General features: G+C 48.9%; 2 protein-coding genes across 9 annotated transcripts in view; one reads left to right on the top strand and one right to left on the bottom strand.

The window, feature by feature from the left end:
• The window catches only part of MAP3K6 (mitogen-activated protein kinase kinase kinase 6), a 51,689-nt gene extending 37,160 nt beyond the window's left edge, over nt 1-14,529 (top strand). For both annotated transcript variants that reach the window (XM_077337742.1, XM_077337741.1), the window contains 10 exons: nt 1,015-1,192; nt 1,285-1,447; nt 4,519-4,690; nt 5,540-5,713; nt 6,237-6,342; nt 6,686-6,926; nt 7,798-7,907; nt 8,511-8,623; nt 9,254-9,330; nt 12,187-14,529. In XM_077337742.1, the coding sequence (XP_077193857.1) occupies nt 1,015-1,192; nt 1,285-1,447; nt 4,519-4,690; nt 5,540-5,713; nt 6,237-6,342; nt 6,686-6,926; nt 7,798-7,907; nt 8,511-8,623; nt 9,254-9,330; nt 12,187-12,265 (1,413 nt within the window). In that variant the 3' untranslated portion in view covers nt 12,266-14,529. The remainder of the gene's footprint in view (nt 1-1,014; nt 1,193-1,284; nt 1,448-4,518; nt 4,691-5,539; nt 5,714-6,236; nt 6,343-6,685; nt 6,927-7,797; nt 7,908-8,510; nt 8,624-9,253; nt 9,331-12,186) is intronic.
• The window catches only part of SYTL1 (synaptotagmin like 1), a 37,445-nt gene continuing 24,960 nt past the window's right edge, over nt 10,171-22,655 (bottom strand). For all 7 annotated transcript variants that reach the window (XM_077337749.1, XM_077337746.1, XM_077337745.1 and 4 more), the window contains 7 exons: nt 22,476-22,642; nt 21,924-22,026; nt 16,779-16,940; nt 15,713-15,791; nt 14,264-14,363; nt 13,842-14,047; nt 10,171-13,305 (listed from right to left, as the gene is read on the bottom strand). In XM_077337749.1, coding sequence (XP_077193864.1) covers nt 13,166-13,305; nt 13,842-14,047; nt 14,264-14,363; nt 15,713-15,791; nt 16,779-16,940; nt 21,924-22,026; nt 22,476-22,642 — 957 coding nt within the window. In that variant the 3' untranslated portion in view covers nt 10,171-13,165. The remainder of the gene's footprint in view (nt 13,306-13,841; nt 14,048-14,263; nt 14,364-15,712; nt 15,792-16,778; nt 16,941-21,923; nt 22,027-22,475; nt 22,643-22,655) is intronic.

Genomic DNA, 22,655 nt, shown 5'->3' with positions numbered 1-22,655 from the left:
GATCAATGCACACAAGAAGAATTCTTCTTGTGTGTATTGATCCTCCATGGATAAGGACTGAGCATGCTTTAGGAGGAAGCAGATGTTGAGAACAATCGCAAGTCAGTTAAATGTGGAAATACAGAGCAGAAGAAGAGCTGGGGTTTTGTACCTCAATTTCACTGCCTAAATAAGTCACAGAACAGATTAGTCGCCTTCCCTTCCTCTTCCCACAACAGACACCCTATGAGGTAGGTGAGGCTGAGAGAGCTCTGAGAGAACTGTGCCTGGTTCAAGGTCACCCAGCTGGCTGCATGTGGAGAAGTGAGAAATCAAAGCCAGCTCTCCAAATTAGAGGTCCCTGCTCTTAACCACTACACCATCTTGGCTCTCAAAGGAAAGAGTTGGGAAAATGGACATGCTTAGGAGTTTATAGAATCCTGAAAGGGAAGATTTCTTTGTGCGAGAGGGAATTTCCAGTTTGTTCATAACCTCTGAATGGAGCCATTAAATTCTTCCAGTTCAGGTTATCTAAAATATTTGTTTTGAGGCTTAATGTGTGTGTGGGAGAGGGGGGGGGCTTAATTAACAGTGTACATAACAGAAAAAGGAAATTGCAGAAAATTCTGTGAATTAGCTCCTGGACAGTGAAGAAGGGATGGATGAGGGCTCGGGAGCAGTGGGGCAGATAAGGTGAGACAATGCAGGAAATCCCTGCGCTGATGAAGATGGCCTTGAGCAGGATCCTCATACAGGAAGAGGCAAAGGTGAATACAGAAGGAGGCCAAGCTTGCAGAATACCAAATTGATGAGCCATTTGGCCAAGAGTTGAGAGGCTGCCCTTTGTGACTGGCATGGGTCTCACTCAACAGACAGCACTCCTTCCAACCCATAGCTGGCCACCATGGACTCTGCATGCTCTCTCAAAGACAGAATCTTGACGAAGGATGCCTACAGAGGCAGTGTGGATGGGCACTTAAGACCCTTTGTGGGTGGGACGTTGCTTACCGTCTCCAGTGACATTCCTCGTTGCAGGTGGGCATGTTCAAGATACACCCGGAAGTGCCCGACTCCATGTCGGACGCAGCCAAGACCTTTATCCTGAGTTGTTTCGAAGCTGATCCGGACAAGCGTGCAACAGCGGCCACATTACTTCAGCAGCCTTTCTTGAAGGCATCCAGTCGGAAGAAAGCCAGGAGCCCAGTAGTGGCAGGTGAAGAGCCAAGCCAGGCTGGCAACCCGGGTGATTTGGAAGGGAGCCTCTTTGTTGTTATTCCATTTTACAGTCCTCTTTCGTCCACACAGATGATTCGGCAGCTCCTGCCACCCCTGAAAGGCCAACTTCAGCAGAGGGCGTTCTTGAATTCAGGGACCGCTCCCCATCCTTGCAGGCCTTGAGGCCACAGATGGACAATGCCTCTTTATCCCCAAGTTCCAGTGAGCTCATGCAGAGATCCACTTACTTACGGTAAGATCTGGGGCAGACAGGAATGGAACGGGACCCTTTCCTTGGGTGGGCTCACAGTCCAGCTGAAAAAATTGCAAACAATCTTTGGTTTTAACCGTGTTCTCAATATGTGGTTTACAGAGACAGTTTAAGCGCACACACACACGCCTGAAAACTGCTAAAACAATATGTTGGTTTGGACAGATAATGGCTTAGGGAACCAGCTAGATTTTTTCACCCTTCTCCTCGTGAATGTCTTACTTGCTGCTTGCATCTTTCTAAGAGAGAAGAAGAGCTGGTTTTTTATGCCCCACCTTTCATTACCTGAAGGAGACCCAAAGCAGCTTACAAACACCTTTACCTTCCTTTCCTCACAACAGACACCCTATGATATAGGTAGGGCTGAGAGAGCTCTGAGAGAACTGTTCTGCGAGAACATCCCTAAGTGACTGGCCCAAGGTCACCCACCTGGCTGAATGCAGAGGAGGAATAGGGAATCAGACCTGGTCCTCCAGATTAGAGTCCATTCTCTTTAATCACTACACCCATCTGGCTCTCACTACTTATGTATGGAGCTTCATTATTGCAATTCTTGTTTAAACAAAAAAGCGGAGAGAGTCAAAATATCCAGAAATTCAAAAGTATATTGCAATTTAGACACATGATGCTGGTTTCCACTGAGTCAGGTCTTTGGTGCCTCCAGGTCAATATTGTCTACTCCAGACTTTTCATTTCTGAGAGATATTTAATTTTGATCAAAAGCTACTAGTCACAAAATGAGATCTTGTACAGAAATTACAGTGTTTTAGAGCAAGTCTGCCATCCTTCCATGGGGAAACCAGTCCGCTGGTGTATTCACAAAGCAATTTGTTGTTGTTAGGTGCGAAGTTGTGTCAGATCCATCGCGACCCCATGGACAATGATCCTCCAGGCCTTCCTGTCCTCTACCATTCCCTGGAGTCCATTTAAGCTTGCACCAATTGCTTCAGTGACTCCATCCAGCCACCTCATTCTCTGTCGTCCCCTTCTTTTGCCCTCAGTTGCTCCCAGCATTAGGCTCTCCCCCCATTGTAATTTACCTTGCACTGGGAAATATACAGTTATTAAATTTCCCCCAGGATGAGGGAAATAGTACCTTTGAAACAGGAGGAGAGAATCAGTAGCACTCTCCTTCCCCATCCACAGCAAGGGGACATCAAGGAGGAAGAGGAGGAGGGGCAGATGAGTCAGGGTCCTGGTTTGGTTGGTTCAAGATCCAGTGCAAAGGGTCCTGGTTTGGTTGGTTCAAGATCCAGTGCAAAGGTGTGGCATGTGTAAGCCTCTCCCTCCTTCACAAGAAAGAGCAAAAGGAGAGAAGCTGCTGTGGGTAGCTGTAAGTGAAGGGATTGAAGCAGCACTGGAGGAAGGCCAGAGAGCCACTTCTAATTGCTTGGAGACTGACCTTCTGCCCACCTCTGGCCTTCTCTGACGGACAGCAGCGCTCCATGATCTCAGGAAGACGTCTTGTGCCTGATCCTTGGGCAGCCCAGGGATTAAACTGGGGACTTGGGCATTCAAAGCAGAGCTTCTTTGTCCCAGCCCCTCCCCAACAGCAACTGGTGCTTGAGATTCTTCCCTTCTCTCCGGACTCCTTTCTTCTAGTCTCTCATTCAGGGCTCTGCCAAACGTTCACAATACCCAGGGTGAGCACTGCTAAAGCCACAGTCTTGCTGTGAGAGAATGGCCAGTTGGCAAGCATCACTCGATCCGGACCAAGGAACTGCTTGAAACTCGGCCACTTGCAGTGACTCTTGGGCCTCCTGTAGAGTTTTGCAGGGGGGTTGCGTTTCCTCCTCCTTTCTTTCCAACATCCCAATGTTGCCCAGTTTTTGAATTTTGAAAAAAGGGGTGGGTGAACTGTATTGTTCTGAGGTTTGCTGGAGGAATGCAGGTCCCTCTGCTGTGACAGATGAACGTGCACACTGCATATCAGTTTGAAGATCATTCAGATAAACACTGACAAAAACCAAGCAGGAACTACTAAAACACAAAACGATGCTGATCTTCAGAGAAGCCAGCCATGGCAAAGACCACAGGACAAACCGTTTGCATGCATTAGTCTATATGCATAGATCTATATTTATCTATATGCGGTTTTTCTCCACAGTGGGGACCCAACTCCCCCTTGCTGTCTGAAGTGGTATAGTCCATTCTGCCTTCCAGCTCATTCTCTGGCAGGTGTGAAATAGTCCAGAATCCGGGCTTGTCCCCCAAAGGGAACCCCAATCTGATGTCGGAGGAGCTAAGGGAAGAGTTTTAGTGCCATCTGGTGACCATGTTGTGTCACTGCCACCCGTGATGTTTTTAATGGCAAGAAAACATAAACTACTTATCTCTACAACGTTTTAGGGCACAATTTAGACCTTTTCTAGCCCCACCAAAAAATTAAATGACCAAAGCATTAAATAAAACATCAATGATTAAAGCACCATACAAAACAAAAATGAGAGAAAATTGGGCATGAAAAAGTCAAAGGATGAAGGTCAGTGAACTTAGTGAGCAGGTTGAAAGGAGACATGATTGCTCTCTTGAAGTACTTGAAAGGTGGCCATGTGGAGGAGGGCAGGGAGTGTTTCCTGTCTGGTAACAGAGGAGAGGACCCGCAGTAATGGCTTTAAACTATATGTAGAATGGTACCAGCTAGATATCAAGAGGGGGGGGGGAATTCATTGTCAGAGTGGTTCAGCAGTGGAATGGGCTGCCTAAGGAGGTGCTGAGCTCCCCCTCACTGGTGGTCTTCAAGCAGACAGATGCTTATCCTGGATGCTTTAGACTGGTTCTGCATTGAGCAGAGGGTTGGACTGGATGGCCTGAATGGCCCCTTCCAATTCCATGATGACTCTGCTATTCCTTTGAACTCCCTTTAAGCCTCACTGGCATCAGAATGGCTCGATCCAAAGCAAAAGAGGTGAGCTCTCTCAAGTCACCTCTCCAGGGGTGGAAACGGGAGACTGTCTGCTATCCTTCTGAGATCAGCAAGAGCAGGGAATCCAAGCGTGTCTGCTCTGCAAGGCCCTGCCCTTGACCCCAGCCCTACCACTGTGTGCACACAGGACTCCGGAGAAACTGGCCAATGTTGACCTCAACCTCTCCTCTTCTTCCCACGAGGAGAGCGGCTGTTTGTTCTTGCTGAAGAAGGACAGTGAGCGGAGAGCCACACTCCACAAAGTCTTGACGGAGGAACTGCCAAGCATTGCCTCCGCCATCCACAAGGTCCAGGACCAGGTGAGGACACTTCTGTGGGCTCATCAAAGGGGGGGGGGAGTTCTGATTCTGAGAAGCTGCTCATGCATTCCTAACCCGAAATATGGCTGTCCATTTGACGTCAGGCATGGGGGAAAACCAACAGCCTGATCTCTGACCCTGGGCCTGAATGGCAGAGGGTCTCAAGTAGTGATGGAGCCTTCCCAGCCCCTGAGCTCCTTTCACAGGAGATGCTGGGGCTGGAACCCAACTCTTTGGGGCAGGTGCACAACCGCAGAACCCCAGCCCTTGCCACAGGAATGTTATTGGGAGGGCCCCTCCAATGCACTCAGTTGCCTCTTGAACCATGCAGGGGGAATCATGTGGCTACGAAACCCAAACCTAAATCAGGAGAGCTCTGTCTGGGCAAGAACCTCCTTATGCTGCTGACTCAGCCTGGCTGTGAGGGAAGCCAGTGATATTTGGGGACTGGGCGTGGGCAGTGGTGGAAGGAAGGGCGTTCTAGTGAAGTCGATGCTGCTTTAGTCAATGAGCAATTAAATTGTGGGATTTGTGGGTGCTGGCCACAAGCATATAAATGTCTTTTAAAGGGGATGAGACAGTCTCTTTCTCTAACTACATAATGGGCACCAAATGGAGCCTCCAGTAAGCCTCTGAATACCAGTGCTAGGAGGCAGAGGGCTATTGTCTTGATCTGTTGTTTTCCAGAGTGCAGCCACTGTGTGAGACAGGATGCTGGGCTCGGTGGAGCGCTGGTCTCATCCAGCAGGGCTCCTTTTGTATTCTTCTTGCTGAAGCTTCTGCCGTCAGCCCAGTTCGAGGCCTTTTGTCTCCCTGACTGAACCTGACCTTTTCTCCTTCTGTCCCCAGAGCCCGTTGTCATTGGAGCACATCTCCCAGCTGGTGTCCTGCCTCAAGAGCTACATCCGCTCTCCCAATCGCAAGCAGCTCACACAGGGCCTCCTGCAACTCCAGCGGCACCTGCAAGAGGATCAGCTGAGCCTCTATCACCTGCAGGCTCCACTCTTCACCTTCCAAGATACTGTGAGTGGGCAGGCAGATGTGTGCCTAGCAACGGATTCTCAAACCCGCACTATAGGCAGCGTCTGAAAACCTGGGCTACCAAGAGGGGAAAGAGTTTCAGGGTCCCTGGAGGCCCATGGACTTGTTTTTTTACAGTGATGGGGTGGTATTGACAGGGACAGAAGGACTCTCTGACTAGACCATGGGTGACCAGCCTTCAACCCCTCCTGTCTCTCCCTTCCTCAATCTTCCTTGAGTGTGCCTGTTAATTTCCAGTGCCATGGCACTTCTGGGGGGGGGGGATCAGGGAGGCATGGCCAACTGACATCACTTCCGGGGTCCTGCATAGCCTGAAAAACTATTTCAGGGGCTCCTCCATGGCTGAAAGGTTGAAAAAGGCTGCTCTAGATAGTAGTTCAGGCACGTCGCCCCTTTCGTCTCGAGGTTTGCTTGTCTGGTTCTGTGCTCAGTGACAGTCTGTAGCCAGGGCAGAAGAGAGAAGGTACACCTGACACCTTGCACATGTCCTCTCCCACTCCCACAGGTGAAGCAGGCGCTGAGGAAGCTGCAGATCAAGCCACACTGGGTGTTCGCTCTGGACAACCTCATGGGGCAGGCGGTCCAGGCAACTTTCATGGTTCTCTTGACAGGTAGGGTGCTGGCTGGGGAGGTGGGAATCTACCCTGGGATTAATGGATGCGGAGTCTTTTCACCCTAGAGGAATGAGTGTGGAAGAAAGAAATTGTTCCTTTCTGGCCTTCAGGTGCGTGTGAGAGCTCATGTGTGCATATGTGCATGCATGCCAGAGTGCGGCCTGCAGTTTTTAATTTTAAAAATCACAGCTTCTGTAACTGGGGAATCAGCATGCCTGGCTGTACTCTAAGAGCCACACTAGCACACAAGGTTTGGGGTTTGGGCTTCCCATTGTAGACTTGGAAGCGCAGTCCGTCTGCTGAGAGGCAGCTGCTGAGCTGTTTCCTCCGGCTGTTCCAGAGCTCAAGGTGAAGCCGTGGCTCTCAGGTGGGGAAGGCGGTGGAGAGCCCATCAAAGAGGAGGAAGAGGAAGAGCCACACTTGCCCAGAAGCTGCAGCAGCACCGTGAAGGACAGTTCAGAAACACCAAGCTCTGGCATTGGCACCGGCAGCAACAGCAGCTGGCTGGACTCTCAGCATCCCCTGCAGGGCCGCGGGTCCCTCCTTGTCCAGTTGGGCCATCTTCAGGCAGAGACGCAACGGTAAGTCTCTGGGACTCCTTCTGGTAGTAAAAAGCAGGGTCTAGTAACCCAACTCTTCTTCTTCTCACAAAGGCTCCCATGCGAGAACTACCACTTACCTAGGGGCAAATATTTGTCTTCTGCCACCTACCTCGCAGGGCTATTGTGAAGATAAAATGGAGAGGAGAACAATGTAAGCCTCTTTGAGTTCCCATCAAAGTGGAAAGCAGGCTACATGTCAACTTAATACAGAAGTCTAAGACAGGCCAGGTTCAGCATTGTTATTTCCCAGCATTACAGTTAAAATGAACTTGTGTCTCTGAGCAAGTGCAGAGCTCACCTCCTTCCTCCTGGTTTCTAACCCTGCCCAGAACTCTAGTTTTGGAGTGGCTTCAACATGATTTCCCAGGTCTCAAGCAAATTCTTAGGTCACCATTGGGGAGAAAGGGGGGGGTATAAATGAAGGAAATAAAGTCATCAGGTGATTTGTATGCAAGTGTAAAATAGACATGTCTCCCCTGACCTTCTCAATCCTGAGAGGCTCATATCAAAGTTGCACATCATTTCTTTGTTTCATACATGTTTTTTTCTTTTTATTTCACCTTTCCAACAACAACTTGGGGTAGCATACATTAGGACTCTCCTCCTCTGTTTCAGCCTCACAACAACCCTGTGAGGTAGGTCAGTCTGAGAGCAACTGGCCCACAGCCATCCAGCACTCTTCATGGGTTTTGAACCCTCCGGCCCCGATCCAGGGAGCCACAGTGGCCTAGCCGTCTGTCACATCATGCTGTGTAGGCTGCTTAGGAGAAGGCGTCTGAGACTTTTGGTTCAGTGTTCGGCTAGGCCCACTTCCCCGCAGGCTGCTCTCTCACCTTTTCTGTTCCACCAGGCTGCAGGGGGAGCTGATGAAGAAGGAGCATGAATATCAGAGACTCCTGCAGGAGGCGGTGCAGAGCGTGGAGCGGGATGCCTGGGATCTAAGGAAGGCCTGGCCAATAGGTGAGAACATTTGAGATGGACAGTTTAGGTTGGAAGCCATCACTGCGCCCTGCCTTGGCTGGGGCATTTGTCCACAGGGCTGTGCCATCACTGCACAAAACAAGTTGGAATTTAGCACCCAGCCAGTGCAAATCCTGTTTCTCAAAGAGCTGGATACTGCAGCCTGTAGACAGGATGCCTATCTGTGCAGGCTGTCTTATCTTACTTTGCATAATTGTGAGTCCACTGGCCAGAATTTGGGGGTGGGAGTGGGGGGTGGGCAGAGTGGTAATGAAGTCTAGCTCTTGAAGATCTTCATTCAGCCATTGCTCTGGCTGGTAAGGTTTCATCGGGCGGTGTCTATTTCAAACCTACTTTGCAGCCATGAGGGCTAGAAACTGTAAATTCTTAACAAGCTATGTTCTCCAGAATCATTTGCTCACAGTTCTAGACGAATGACTTCACAAGCAGTAGACTTTAGCTCCACCATCACTTAGTCAGCCACTGCCTGAGTGGTTTGCTTCGGAGCTTCCCAGAACTCTTCCGCTGCCCTCTGCGGGGGATCAGGATTGCTGGCCCAGAAGATCTCTTTCTTGATTATCTTTTTCTCTTCCCTTCCTCTAGGATCGTCTAGCTCTTACTTTCCTCGTCTCTGGAGGAGGGAAGAAGAGGCTGCAGACCCCCTGCTTGTTGAGTGGTTGGAGCGGCTTGGGGTGGACAAAGACACCATCACGACGGTCAGTCGCCTTTTTTAGGCCCCCAGCCTCCACCCCATACAAGCACCCCCTCCTCCCTCCAGGAGCTCTGGCCCTGGCCCTGTTCCTCATTCAACTGGAATGCAAAGGACCCCCCACCCCCGGCCATCCCACCCCCCTCCTGGTCTGTAGAAAGCAGAACAGTCACTTCCGAGGCAAACCACTTCCCCTTTCTTGGTTGTTGCTGCTGTTCTGGAGCCAGGTCTAAAAGTATGTGAACGCATGTCATAGGGAATCAGGCCGTTGGTCTCGCATTGCCTACTCTTTCCAGCAGTGGCTCTCCAGTGTCTCGGGCAAACGTTGTTCTCAACTCCAGCAAGGTGGTCCTTTTAACTGGCCCTGCCAGGGACTGAGCCTGGGGCCTTCAGCACACAAAAAAGATGCTCAGCAAATGAACCCTGTGAGAGGCAGTGAGGTGCAGTGGTTAAAGAGCGGCAGCCTCTAGTCTGGAGAGCCAGGGTGGATTCCCTACTCCTTCCCCACGTGCAGCTAGCTTTGCAGGACCCCGGGAGCGATGTCAGTTGGCAAAGGTGCTTGTAAGCCGCTTTGGGACTCTTTTGGGTAGTGAAAAGTAAGGTATACAAATCAGCTCTTCCTCTTTCTCTGTCCCAGCTCACGGATCACGGCTTCACCCTGCCCATCTTGCTGAACTGTGCTACCCAAGACGATCTCCGGTATACCTGCATCAGGTAGGCCTGCAGGCCCATCCCCCCTCCTGGATATATGTCATTTTAAAGCGAAAAGTTTTAAGCAAAGGAATAGGCAGGTTGTTTGCCAGAGGCTCCCCCTGCAACATGGTATGGAGGAAATGGCAGAATCCTTTCTTCCCCTCCCCGTAATTCTAGAACATGGAGTTACTCCACAGAACTGATTGGTGGTGAATTGAAGACCCGCCCACAAAAATTCCTATTTCACACAATAGGCAGCTGGCTTGTGGAACTCACGGTCACCAGATATGGCTACAGCCATCTTCTAAAGATTGGTTTTTAAAGGGAGTGGACCAATTACTGGAGGATACGGATGCAACAATGGAGCACCTTTGCTGGGAAGCCGCAGAGCAGCAGCCTAAAGGCAAAGGGTGTTTCCTGCTAGCCCTGCAGCCAGCGACTGCATGAAACTGCTCCTAGAGGAAGCCAGAAAGGTGCTCGTGGAACATTAAAAAAGGTTGAAAACAGCAGGTGCAGAGTAGCCCAGTATGGATCTTGGCTGCAGCCATGGGGAAAGAGATCACTACTCCCCTACAGCCTCTTTTTTAAACTGGGGGTGGAGAGGGGGATCCCCCCCATTAAACAAATCCCCTGAGAATTTCTATATGCGTTCCCCAAGTTCAGTTTAGTTCTCAATTCTTTACAAGGAGGTAGATGCTTTTAGGTGATTTTAAACCTTAAATTTGAATATTATAATTTTGACTTGAAAAATGCCTTACATTGTATCATTTATTGTATTTTGAGACTGTATCTTGAACTTGTTGTGTCTGCCCTACGCAGCTAGGGAGTGGCAGAATATCACTGTAAACATTAATAAATAAATAATTAAAGCCATCTTTAATTAAAGCAGATTAAAACCATCTTTTAAAGGGGGGGGGGAGACACAGGTTTAAAGCAGGGAGAAGGGGGAGGATTTTCCACTAACATGACGTATTGTATTGTAGGTATGGCATGTGTGTGGTATAGCCAGTAGGGCCCAAGGATTCTCTGGTAGCCTGGCCAGAGACATTCAGAGGAGCCCTGCCTAGTGTTCCTTGGAAGAGCTACCACCAAAATTCTTAAAGGTCTCCCATCTAACCACTAGCTTAGCTTGACAAGATCAGCCTTGCCTAAGCTATCCAGATCCAGTGCCCACACTTTGGACTAACAGGAATGCCTAAAATTAACAAGCCCCACAGTGCCCATCCGTATTCTTGCCCCCCCTCCCCTTGCTTCTTTGGCAGCTAACAATGCCATCCTAAATAAGAGTTACACCTTCCTAAGCCCATTGAAGTCAGTGGACTTTGAAGGGTGCAACTGTGCTTAGGATTGCACTGTAAATTATCCTTTGGAGGAACTAGTAGAGCTCTGCGGGTAATCTCCCTCAGTGCTAAAGTGAAATGAAATCTTCGTGCTCAGAGGCAGCATTTCTGAGCCAACCAACATGCTATCTTCTTTCACACATTTTCATGTGCAGCTGCTTCATGGCTGTGGAGGACATGCAAAAAAGGGTATTATTTCTGAGACTAGAAGACCACTGCCAGAAACAGAGCCATGGCATAGAAATTCTTTTGCCTCCTCCTACAAGGCAATTGTTAACAAATCCCCATTGGGAATTCCTAAAGTAGTGATCCTTTATATCAGGGGTAGTCAACCTGTAGTCCTCCAGATGTCCATGGACTACAATTCCCACGAGCCCCTGCCAACATTTGCTGACAGGGACTCATGGGAACTGTAGTCCATGTACATCTGGAGGACCACAGGTTGACTACCCCTGCTTTATATGATGCCCGTGGTGCATTAGGTTTTTCCTGGCACCCACTTGCTTCTTCCAGCAAGGCAAAGAGCTAATCAACTCTGGCTTCCCTCAGTCTCACTGGGCAGGAGACAACATGCTTGGGTCTCCAGGGAGCACCAATGCAAAAACAGCTGCCTCCACCATTTTACACCCAGCCCCAATAGCAGCCACTTCAACTGGCTCTCTCACCAACCTGTGGCAGCCATTTTGTTGTGGCATCTATGACCTGTTCTCAAAATGCCCAAAGCACTCCATGCCTTCAGAAATTTTCAGGACCCCCATCCTAAAAGCTTTTGGCTACCTTGCAAAGCCTCATCCCCTCGCGACAAAACATCCAGACCTCGAGAAGCACGAGAAGCAGCCTACAGTTTATTCTGGTTGTGAAACAGAGGTGCAGCTCCTTTTGCAGGCAGGCATGTGGCCTGCGACCCCCTTCTTGCCATTCCCATGGAAACCAGTTGCTACCGCTTGGTGGGGAAAGAAACAAAGTCGTGGAAGCCACTTAAGAGGTAATACTTGATAGATGAATTAAGGACCCATAGGTTAAAGAAATCAAAATATGCAGACCTAATAATTCACCTTTTCCACATACAAAGTTAAAACATTTAGCACATGTGGTCGGGGTTTCATTTGAACCTTATTTGAGAATATTCAGTAAAGTTATTTTTTAGGCTATTATTTGGGCCTATAAATTGTTTTTATTTATTCTGTAATAAGTACATGTATTTTTTGTTAATTGGTTATTTCAGCTTTGTATGTGGAGAAGTTGACTTATTTGTCCATTATATTTTGATTTCTGTAACCTCTTTAACCTCTGGATCCTAAATTCATGCTTTTGAGGGTTTTTTCTCCCTTCTTGATTGGCTTCACTGGTGGCCAAATGGCTTGGGGGCAGCTCAGCCATTCCCAGGGCCGCTCACAGCGGTGGAAGACAGTCTGAGGGAGCCGTGATGCTTTCCACTCCCTTAACTGTTCCTGGGCCGTAGTCCAAGGCTTTGTAAGTCACATCAGGCTGGCCAGCAAGAGGTTTAACCTGCCCGGTTTCCCTCTTCTTGCGGCAGAGGCGGAATGGTGTGCTGCATCTGGAGAGCGATCGTGGAACATCGCCAAAGCCTTGGCCAGCAGGTCGGAGCAGAGTGAGAGGGCAGAGCTGACTGGAGGCCTTGAGCTGCACAGACCCCACCGTTTGCAGACCGTCGTCTTCTTGCAAAGCCGTAAGAAAGCTCAATGGCAGATGCTTCAAAGCTGGCGGCTTCAGTCTCACCTCCCCTTCGGTCAGGGAAGGTGGCACAGTCTTCTGCAGGCCCGCCTCTGGAAACAAGGCTTAAAGAAGACCTCACATGGAGCCTCTTCCCGTCGGAATATCTCTGCCAGATTCTGCAGCCTTTTCTTGGACTAAGATGAGGAAAATGGGGTGGGGGCTGTTTCTTCCCCCAGGCTGGCATTTTCGAGAGAGACAGAGGGGATCCGGAAGGACACGGCAGTGTTAACACCCGGGGCAGCTCCCGGCTGAGCAGCAAACACTCCCTGCTTGTGCAAGCCCCAGCTTATGAGCCTCACTCAGCAGCGAAGGCCGTAGCCCAAAATCACAACCGTCGACAAGAGAATGACAGCAACAACGCCCACCATTCGGGGGCCTAACCTGAAGAGCAGAAAGGCAACCAGGGTGGCTGAAGGAGGGAGCGTTTTCTCAGGGTGCCACCACCAGGGGTGGTAATGTGCAGAAGTAAGGGACGGAATAAAAATGAGGAAGCAGTATTTGTTTGCGTTGACAAAGGGGGGAGGGAAAAGATACTGGGGGCAGCCAGAATGCCCTGTGGCTAATGCAGGATGGGGTGTGTGCATGCGTTTTTCAAGTTATCCCAGCCTGAGGTCTACATGAACAGTCTCCCTTGGCAAGAGCAGGGGAGCATTTACAATTAGGGGCAGCCCTGGGTACCCTGAACGGGCTGCAAGGGGCTAGAGATCTCAGGAGCAGCTCAGTTCATCTTCACACACACCCAGTGCGGGTGTCCCACTGCAGAATGACCAGAGGGAGGATTAAGTCCTAAGGCTCAAATCGGTCCGCAGGGGAAGGCCAGCTTCTACCCACTGGCTGGGCTTCTTGAACACCGTCTCCCATACGTAGCGCTCCTCCTCTGTCGAATCCATCCAAGGCACTGGCAGCCCATAGCTCTTGCCTGCATTAAAGAGAAAGGCTAGGTCAGATGTCATGGACTCATTCAAATGGATTGACGGACCAAGCGGTGTTTGGCAGAGGTGGATGAAATCACGCTTGGCGTGGGAAAAGTGGATAGAGAAAGCTGTAATCCCAGGCACCCAATGGATCTGGTCAATTCAGAATGGTTAAAGAGTGACTGACTCCAATCTGGAAAAGTGGGTTTGATTCCCCACTCCTCCACATGCAGCCAGCTGGGTGAACTTGGGCCTGTTATAGTTCTCTTAAAACTCTCTCAGCCTCACCTGTCTCACAGGGTGTCTGCTGTGGGGATAGGACGGGTAGGTGATTGTAAGCCATTTTGAGACTCCTTCAGGTAGTTAAAAGTGGGCTATAAAAACCAGCTCGTCTTCTTTACTGAATGAGTGAGTAATTTGCGGCTATCGGGATGGCCACAAGCTCAGATGGATGTAAAAGCAGGTAAGAAAGACTCCTGCCAGGAGCAGCCTAGTCCCCCTTTTCTATCCTGAACCCTCCCCAGGACCATCAGGGCCTCACCTGTGCCAAGACTGAGCCGGATGCCTCCGAGTCGCTGCTTCGAGAAGGTGTCCTGCTCCCAGATGGTGAACTCAGCACACGCTTCAGCCAAGTCCTTGGCTTGGAACCCATCGTAGACCATGGTGTGGTTGAAGATGGGGCTGAGACTCTTCTTCACGGTGCGGGTCTTCTGCCGGCTTGCCTTGCTATCATCAGGAAGGATGTAGCTACAAACAAAAGAAAGGGCACCGAGTTGGGGAGGCAGGAGGGGCACCAGGCAGCCACCTGTGGCAGACAAGCCCCTGCCCTTCCTCTCCATTTCCTGTCTTCCATCCAGTAAGCAGCAGTAGAAAAATCAGAGGGGAAATGACATAACTGAAGCTGTCAGTTCTGGGCCCCTCCCCCCACCCCCAAACGCCCCAGTGCTGCTGAATGGTACTCACCACTGCACAAAGGAGTCCATGGCACTGCCTTTGAAGGGAATCAGGTTCTGTGCATTTTTCACCCAGATGTGCAGCTCTCCCGTGGGAGGGAGCCCTCCACCTGAAAGAAAGCCACGTCAATGGAAGTTCCTGGGGAGGCCTTGCCTTCTACCCTGACCCATCACTGCCTGAACTTGGACTCTCCCAGCTTCCATACACCCGTCCCACTTGTCCTTCCCCTTGGCATGTACTGCAGTAAAGCTCCCAGAAAACTGGCAAACACAGAACTCAGACACATGAGTCTGAAGTTTTATTTCCAGGACAGTAACGTGCGGGAAACAAGGCAACTTGGGTAACCTTTGATATTCTTTGAACAGGGATTACAATGCCCAAAGGTACTTTATAGAGAGGAATTCTCCTCTCATATAGTCCACACTGGAAAGGGCTTATCGTCAAAGACAAAAATGCAGATCACAACTCACACCTAAGAGGGAGAATGCTAGTCTACACATCCTTGGATTGCAAGGCCATTTGCACTTCAGGATCGGGAATATACAGTGAGGCCCACATCCTCAGAGGCACCAGATCCTTCCACAGCTCAAAATGAAAGCAGTCTGGAAATCAGGAATGCCACCACCGAGTGGGAGGAGCCATTGTCTTCTGTGGTCGTCCTAGAACACTGCAATCCCATACAGGCTTGCTCTGGTCTATGCCCATTTAATTCAGTGGGTTTACATTGGAGGAACTCAGCATAGCTGGCATGACAGGTTCCTTTCCTGAATATTGTTTGTTCGTTTTTTAAACCACTTCACTTATTCTCAAATGTTTAGTACAAAGCAAAACTGTCCCTGCCGCCCGCATTCTGACCAGTGAGCCTAAAAACACTGAAAAGATTGAAAATACTTGTCCTCTTTCAGGTGCATTGCAAATTAAAATTTGGTCAATTTTTAGTAACTAATATAAAGTACAAGAGCCTCTTGTGGCGCAGAGTGGTAAGGCAGCAGACATGCAGTCTGAAAGCTCTGCCCATGAGGCTGGGAGTTCAATCCCAGCAGCCAGCTCAAGGTTGACTCAGCCTTCCATCTTTTTGAGGTTGTTAAAATGAGTACCCAGCTTGCTGGGGGGTAAACGGTAATGACTGGGGAAGGCACTGGCAAACCACCCCGTATTGAGTCTGCCATGAAAACGCTAGAGGGCGTCACCCCAAGGGTCAGACATGACTCGGTGCCTGCACAGGGGATACCTTTACCTTTTTAATATTAAGTACACTGAGGTGGAGCCAGCTGTTTCATTCTATTCCCACCATGACTGGCTGTTTGCTGTATTTGTGTGGGGAAGTGTTTTTCGGGAGGGGATTTTGCTTCCTGGTCCGGATTAGCCAAGGCCCTTGTGGGGGTTTGGAAGTGCGATTCAAAATGCCATCTCATCTAGAACCCTAATGGGAGAGGCCTTAAAGTAAATGGCTCTTACCTTCCGAGCCAGCTGGAATGAACTTCAGGGCTAGATTGAGCTTGCCTCGGCTGGGCAGAGCATCCGGAGTGAGTGGCGTCTGGGAGAGAGGGAAGGAGAGATGAGTCTCAAAAGGGAGACTGGAGCTGGATAAGCATCAAGAGGACATTGTCAAGGTGGAAAGGAGGGCGAGCATTAGTGCATGAGGACACCAGCTGAGAGGTGCCCGCACTGTTGATTTTTGGCACTTGATACGAGGAATATTTATATACAACTCGCCCACCAGCTGGCATTTAGAGGGCTTTATAAACACAAAGTAATAAAGTTGTAAAAAACTTGTTAAAACACATTTTCAAGACAGAAACGAAGATACATGGCAGGATTCGAGAAATGAAACTAGAGTTCTAGGGGGCGACTTGGGAGACAAAGTCACGGGAAACCACGCCGTGGCCTGGCTGCCAGTCCTGATCCCACACATGGGCTTCATCCCCATCTTTTAGCCTTCTGCCAGGCTGGCAATGGCAAAGCCAAGGGCTAACCAGGTTTGGGCTGGAGGATTCTGCTTGCCGGTCCCTGCTAAAGCTGAACCCTGAAAGCTATTCAGTAAAATACGCTTTTACAGGCTCAGGAAATGAGAGCTCTGAAGGATATGCAGTCCGACTTCAGGCACACAACAGCAGGAACGGGCAGTACCCGAGGCCAGATCTCCCCCTGCTGTTCTTCTGGGGGAAGCAGATTGTGAAAGGCTCAGAAGGAAATACCGCATGGGAAAACGAAGAAATGGTGAAAGGGGGAGGGGGGGGGCTTTGCACAATATGGCTCCCGTCTTGATTTCATCTGCAGCCACAGCAAGTCCAGTAGCAGAAGGCACTTCCGTCAGCGGGACAGAACTTTCCTGCCTTCCATGGCAGCCCACTAATCTCCTTAAAAGGCTGCCCCCAGGGGTCCATTGACGTCAGGAGTGGCAAATGGGCGTGGAGGGGATCTGTATCAGGAGGGAGGAGCTAGTGGACATTATACTCCCCCTTCGATTCATAGAAAATGTAGTCTGGACCCAGTGGGTTCAATTTAAGCCAAAGAGATTTACCCTGGGCTGCAGGTTGAACCACTGGGGCCCTGTGTTGCTCCAGTCCCAGGCCGTCAGCTCTATCTCCACTTCTCCCATGAAGAGGTTTCGGCTTAAGGAGTCGTGATGCCAGACGGACAGGTTGAGGATGCGGCCCTGGAGCTCAGCTTTCTCAATCTTGTACTGCAGCCCAGGAGAGGGAGGAGGAAGAGGAAGAGGAGGGCAGAGAGGAGAGAAGAAAGGAAGGGTGGAAGAAACAAACACGGTTACAGTCCAAGCCCACAGCCCAATGGATCCAAAGGATCTGTGACCCCACTGCAGCACCTTGCTTGTACCACCAATTGTCAGGGATCTCCCCCCCCCCCAAAAAAAATACAGTTCTCCAAATCCCGATATCCATTGGAGGTGTCAAAGACCCTGCCTCTTGTTGCCTTTATGAAACACAAATGTCACTTTCTGAAACAGGTCCCCTCTGCCGCATTTTCGAGCATTTTGAAGAGGAAGTTTCTGCCACTCAGCTCAATTGTCCCATCTAATTTTTCCTCAGCACATGTGACTTAAATCCATTCTTCAAATGTAAGTCTATATATCACATCTTGCTCAAGACAGCTTCCAGCAAAATATAACATGAGAAGAGCTGGATTTTTGTATCCCAGTTTTCTGGAAATTTCAGGAAAACCCAAAGTGGCTCACAAAATACTTTTTTTCTCCTCTCCCCACAATAGACACCTTGTGAGCTGGATGTGGCTGAGAGAGCTCTAAGAGAACTGTGATTAACCCAAGGTCACCCAGCTGGCTGCATGTGGAGAAGTGGGGAATCAAATGCAGTTCTCCAGATTAGAGGCTCTTAATCACTATACCAAGATGGCTCTCAGAAAACACAACACACGGGGACGTTTTTGGTATTTTTATTTTGTAGAATGTATTGCAGCCTTTCTAGTTCCAAGGCTATGCTGAGTTATCAAACTCTCAACTAGCTATTTTATTTCTTCTCTATTCTGACTTCGGACTTGTCAGCAGATTCTGCTCACCTGACTCCAAGCATATGCTTTGCGATCATATGGACTAGGAGCTTGCTTTATATTCGGCATGGATTTGTCTTCAACAGGTCCTGCCAGACCAACCTAGTTTCCTTTTTTGACCAAGTAACAGGTTTGCTGGATCGGGGAAATTCGGTTGATGTCATTTACTTGGATTTTAGTAAAGCTTTTGACAAGGTTCCCCATGATGTTCTGATGGATAAGTTGAAAGACTGCAATCTGGATTTTCAGATAGTTAGGTGGATAGGGAATTGGTTAGAGAACCGCACTCAAAGAGTTGTTGTCAATGGTGTTTCATCAGACTGGAGAGAGGTGAGTAGCGGGGTACCTTAGGGCTCGGTGCTCGGCCCAGTACTTTTTAACATATTTATTAATGATCTAGATGAGGGGGTGGAGGGACTACTCATCAAGTTTGCAGATGACACCAAATTGGGAGGACTGGCAAATACTCCGGAAGATAGAGAGAGTTCAACGAGATCTGAACACAATGGAAAAATGGGAAAATGAGAACAAGATGCAATTTAATAAAGAGAAGTGTAAAGTTCTGCATCTGGGTCAGAAAAATGAAAAGCATGCCTACTGGATGTGGATACGCTTCTAGGTAGCACTGTGTGTGAACGAGACCTTGGGGTACTTGTGGATTGTAAACTAAACATGAGCAGGCAGTGTGATGCAGCGGTAAAAAAGGCAAATGCCATTTTGGGCTGTATCAACAGAGGCATCACATCAAAATCACAAGATGTCATAGTCCCATTGTATACGGCACTGGTCAGACCACACCTGGAGTACTGTGTGCAGTTCTGGAGGCCTCACTTCAAGAAGGACGTCGATAAAATTGAAAGGGTACAGAGGAGAGCGACGAAGATGATCTGGGGCCAAGGGACCAAGCCCTTTGAAGATAGGTTGAGGGACTTGGGAATGTTCAGCCTGGAGAAAAGGAGGTTGAGAGGGGACATGATAGCCCTCTTTAAGTATTTGAAAGGTTGTCACTTGGAGAAGGGCAGGATGCTGTTTCTGCTGGCTGCAGAGGAGAGGACACGCAGTAATGGGTTTAAACTTCAAGTACAACGATATAGGCTAGATATCAGGAAAAAGTTTTTCACAGTGGAATAGGCTGCCTAAGGAGGTGGTGAGCTCCCCCTCACTGGCAGTCTTCAAGCAAAGGTTGGATACACACTTTTCTTGGATGCTTTAGGATGCTTAGGGCTAATCCTGTGTTGAGCAGGGGGTTAGACTAGATGGCCTGTATGGCCCCTTCCAACTCTATGATTCTATGATTCTATATAAACTCCCCTGAGAATCAACAAAGCTCCAAAGCTGCTTTTCTTGCACTCCAACATACCTCACAGCCCTGACTGTTTCAACAGTGCAGTTGCACAGTAAGGAGATGTTCAGCAAAACTCACAATTTGTGGGGTGCCTATTGACCCAGTTTTAATGTGGCCTATGATATGAGATGCAGTGGGAAAACCTGTCTGGGAAAAATTGCAAATGATAACATGGCATTGTGTTCCTCCCTCAATCTCACCAGTAGAAAATGAAGGTGTGTGTGTGTGGGGGGGGAGAGTTTTCTACGGAAATGCCCAGCAGGAACCAGTGCATCACACGCAGTGCCAGTCACATACGCCAAGTCTTAAGGGGCTCCTTCAGCAATTTGCACTGATATGTTCACTAGGGATGGGCATGAACCAGCTCACCAACTAACGTTTGTGAAGCATTTTGAGGACGTGAAGGTCAATTGGCTCAAACTTTCCACGAACTTGCAAGCTGTTTGTGGAGGTTCCTTGCACTTCCTGAAAGGGATACATTTCCAGACTGTTTCTGCTTAATCTAAAAGTTTTCCAAACTTCAAAGCAACAGGGGAGTCAATTTCAAACTGATCTTGTCAGTTTCAGGAGGCTTCTGCTGGGCTTGCAAAAATGACCACCATCATCTCCACCTATAGTTTCTACTGGTGAGATTCTCAGGCTTGACTGTAGTCCTGTTGGATTTGCACTGCCACAGTGGCTAATTTTTCTGGGCATATTGCACTTGCTCTGCTGAGTTTGCAAAAATGCTCCTTCTTTCAGTTTCTACTGCAAAGATTCTCAGGAGTTTTAATTTTCTGCTGGAGTTCTATTGTGTTATTGTGCCTTGTGCTTTTTGTTGGTTTGTTTGTTTTTGCTGCCCCCATTGGAAACAATAAAGGATGAGGGCCCCTTATTTGGGGGGCTGTAACTCAGACCCCATATATCCAATCCTCACCAAAAGTTGAAAGCAGGTAGAAGAGAGTCAGCCAGAGATTCCTTGCAAGTTTGGTGTCTTGAGCTCAAATAAGATCTGTTTTACATACTTATGAACTTACTGGACCTGCGCCTAATTGTTTCCCCAGAAAACACTTTCCTGGGGGGTGCCTCCTTTGGGGGGCTTCTCTTAAATCCAATCTTCACGAAACATGGAGGGCAAGTATGGTAGAGTCATCTGAAGATCCCCTGTTGGGGGTGGGGGGTGGGACACACATTCTACCACATTATAAACCAGACCAGTTCATGTTGCTCCTAAAAGTTCGTAATTGTTTGTGGCACACTACGAACCACAAACTAAACTGCATATTCCTGTTCTGTCCCAATCTCAAATGTTCATGGGGAGCATGCTCCATAGGCACATTAAGCATATGACCTGGAAGGACTACTCGTCGTACTGCAGGGATTCACAAAAAATGCACAACTTTATGCCCAGTGAAGGAGAATGCAAATCATTATAAACAGTTCAGAAATTAATGTTGCTTCCATATGGCCATGATACTCTGTGGAGCTCACATTTGCATTGGCAGCAGGAACGGAGCAGCCCCTGCATTCTCCCTGCCTGACTCTGCCACAGCTGCCATTTCCCCTGCCCCCAGCGGGCTCTCAAAAAGAAACCAGAAACTGACATATCAGCTCAGGATAGGTTCAAGGTCCAAGAGAGAGGCTGTGGCTCAGGGGAAGAGTGCCTGTTTTGCAGTCAAAGTACAGATACAACCTGAACATCTCCATCCAAATATTGCAGGTAGCAGCAGGTCGGAAACACCTATAGAGTTACTGCCAGGCTGAACAGCCAAGACTCAACTGGATACAATAGTGGCCTGATTTTGTAGAAAGCAGCTGTTAGAGGGGCATCATATTTAGCCCACCTCCATTTCCACTTTCCCTTCCTTGAAAGCTTCCCTATCTTCTCCCTTTTTCTTGCGTCCTCCTTTCCTTCCCACCCACCAGACAGCCTTCCTTTATTTGTCCCCTTTCTCTCCTTCCCTCCCATGGACAGCCTCTAGCAGGGAAAACTCTGGCCAAATCGAGTGGTGCTGGCTGAAGCATGCAGGGCCCGGCCATCCACCAGGACCAGAAACAGCTGCATGGTAGGGAAACTGCAAGGATGTGCAAGAGGCATTTCCCTGTTCCCCACCTCCCCTCTCCACACAATATGCCTTTTTTCCTCCTCCTGGTGGCCCCCCCATATGATTTTAACTTTCCTTGCTACTTTATCTCCTTCCCACCCACCAATTTGATTTTATCTGCAGCCCCATCTTCAGCTATATATTATTTCTTCAGTTCATTTATACCCCACCTTTCTCCACAATGGAAAGCCAAAGCAGCCTTCACTCTTCCTTTTTATCCTCAAGATGACTCTGAGAGGTAAGTTAGGCAGAGGTGTGTATGGTTGGCCCAAGGTCACCTAGAGAGCTTCCATGGTTAAGTAGAAATCAGTCTGAAACCTTTAACCAAAACATGACACTCGCTTTTATGAGTCTCTAGGCCTGGATGACCATTTTTCAGGTGTGTTGAAAGATCTGTCTTGTCTGCTCATTGGTCTCATCTCTCGTTTTGTACAGATCTGGCCACATTGACAATTAGATATGATAAGACTGGCCACTTCCCCCCCTTGCAGCTTCCTCTGCTTATATTCTCTCTCCTTTGAAGTGAACAGTTCCTTTAGAACGGACAGACAGGGAAAATTCCTTGCAAAAGGCAAGGGTTAGCAGAGGGAGGCTAAGAAAGGCAGCCAGGAGGCAGCCAGCTTCCTCTGCCTGTCTCCGAGGGAGCCTCAGAAGTCAAACAACAAACTTAATTCAGAGAGCATCTCTTAGAAGTGCTGCTAATGTTGGTGCTCACCTTCAGCATCTCATTGAAGATAGGGTCTAGGCTCCTCTTCCTGATGGCTGTTTTCCTCTTCCCTTGGTTGGATTTGTCAGGAAGAAGGTAGGTTTTGACGTACCTGGGAATGAGAGGGAGATGAAATCTGGAAATGTGGGCCCCATCCTGAGGGACACCTCCAGAGTCGGCTGCCATAGCATACCTGCAGGACCACCTCTTCCACTCTTCCACACTCCCAAAGAGTGTGGAGGTCATCAGATCAAAATTTGCTTAGGATCCCCAGCCCAAAAGATTGGCCTCCACCAGGGCCAGGGCCTTTTCAGCTTTGGCCTAGGGGAATGTTCTGCCCTTAACCAGTTCCACAGGCCCTGCAAGGCCAGGCTTATGTCTGAGGCAAGAATGTTAATATTATTATAATTATTACAAAAAAATAATAATGTACTGTTTTCTGCATTTTATGTAAACCACCCTGAGCCTCAGGGGAGGGCGGTATATAAATAAATGAATGGATGGATCACAACAACAGGACAAAAAGTGAAAAGAACAAGCCACCCCTGATCCCAAACTCACGGGTCTGTCCGCTGCTTCCTGGCTTCTGCAAGGTCTCGACACTGGATGATTTGAACCTGCAGCTCCTTCTTTTTGGCATCGTACTGCAAGGAGAACTGGATGCAGCCGCGGACATCCACACTCCCAATTTCATTATCGCTGAACACGCTCATGAGGCTCCCGCTCATCTGCAGCCAAACC

The sequence above is a fragment of the Paroedura picta genome, chromosome 5 (genome assembly GCF_049243985.1).
Source record: "Paroedura picta isolate Pp20150507F chromosome 5, Ppicta_v3.0, whole genome shotgun sequence".
NCBI classification, from domain to species: domain Eukaryota; kingdom Metazoa; phylum Chordata; class Lepidosauria; order Squamata; family Gekkonidae; genus Paroedura; species Paroedura picta.
This window is presented reverse-complemented; position numbering and strand designations above follow the sequence as displayed.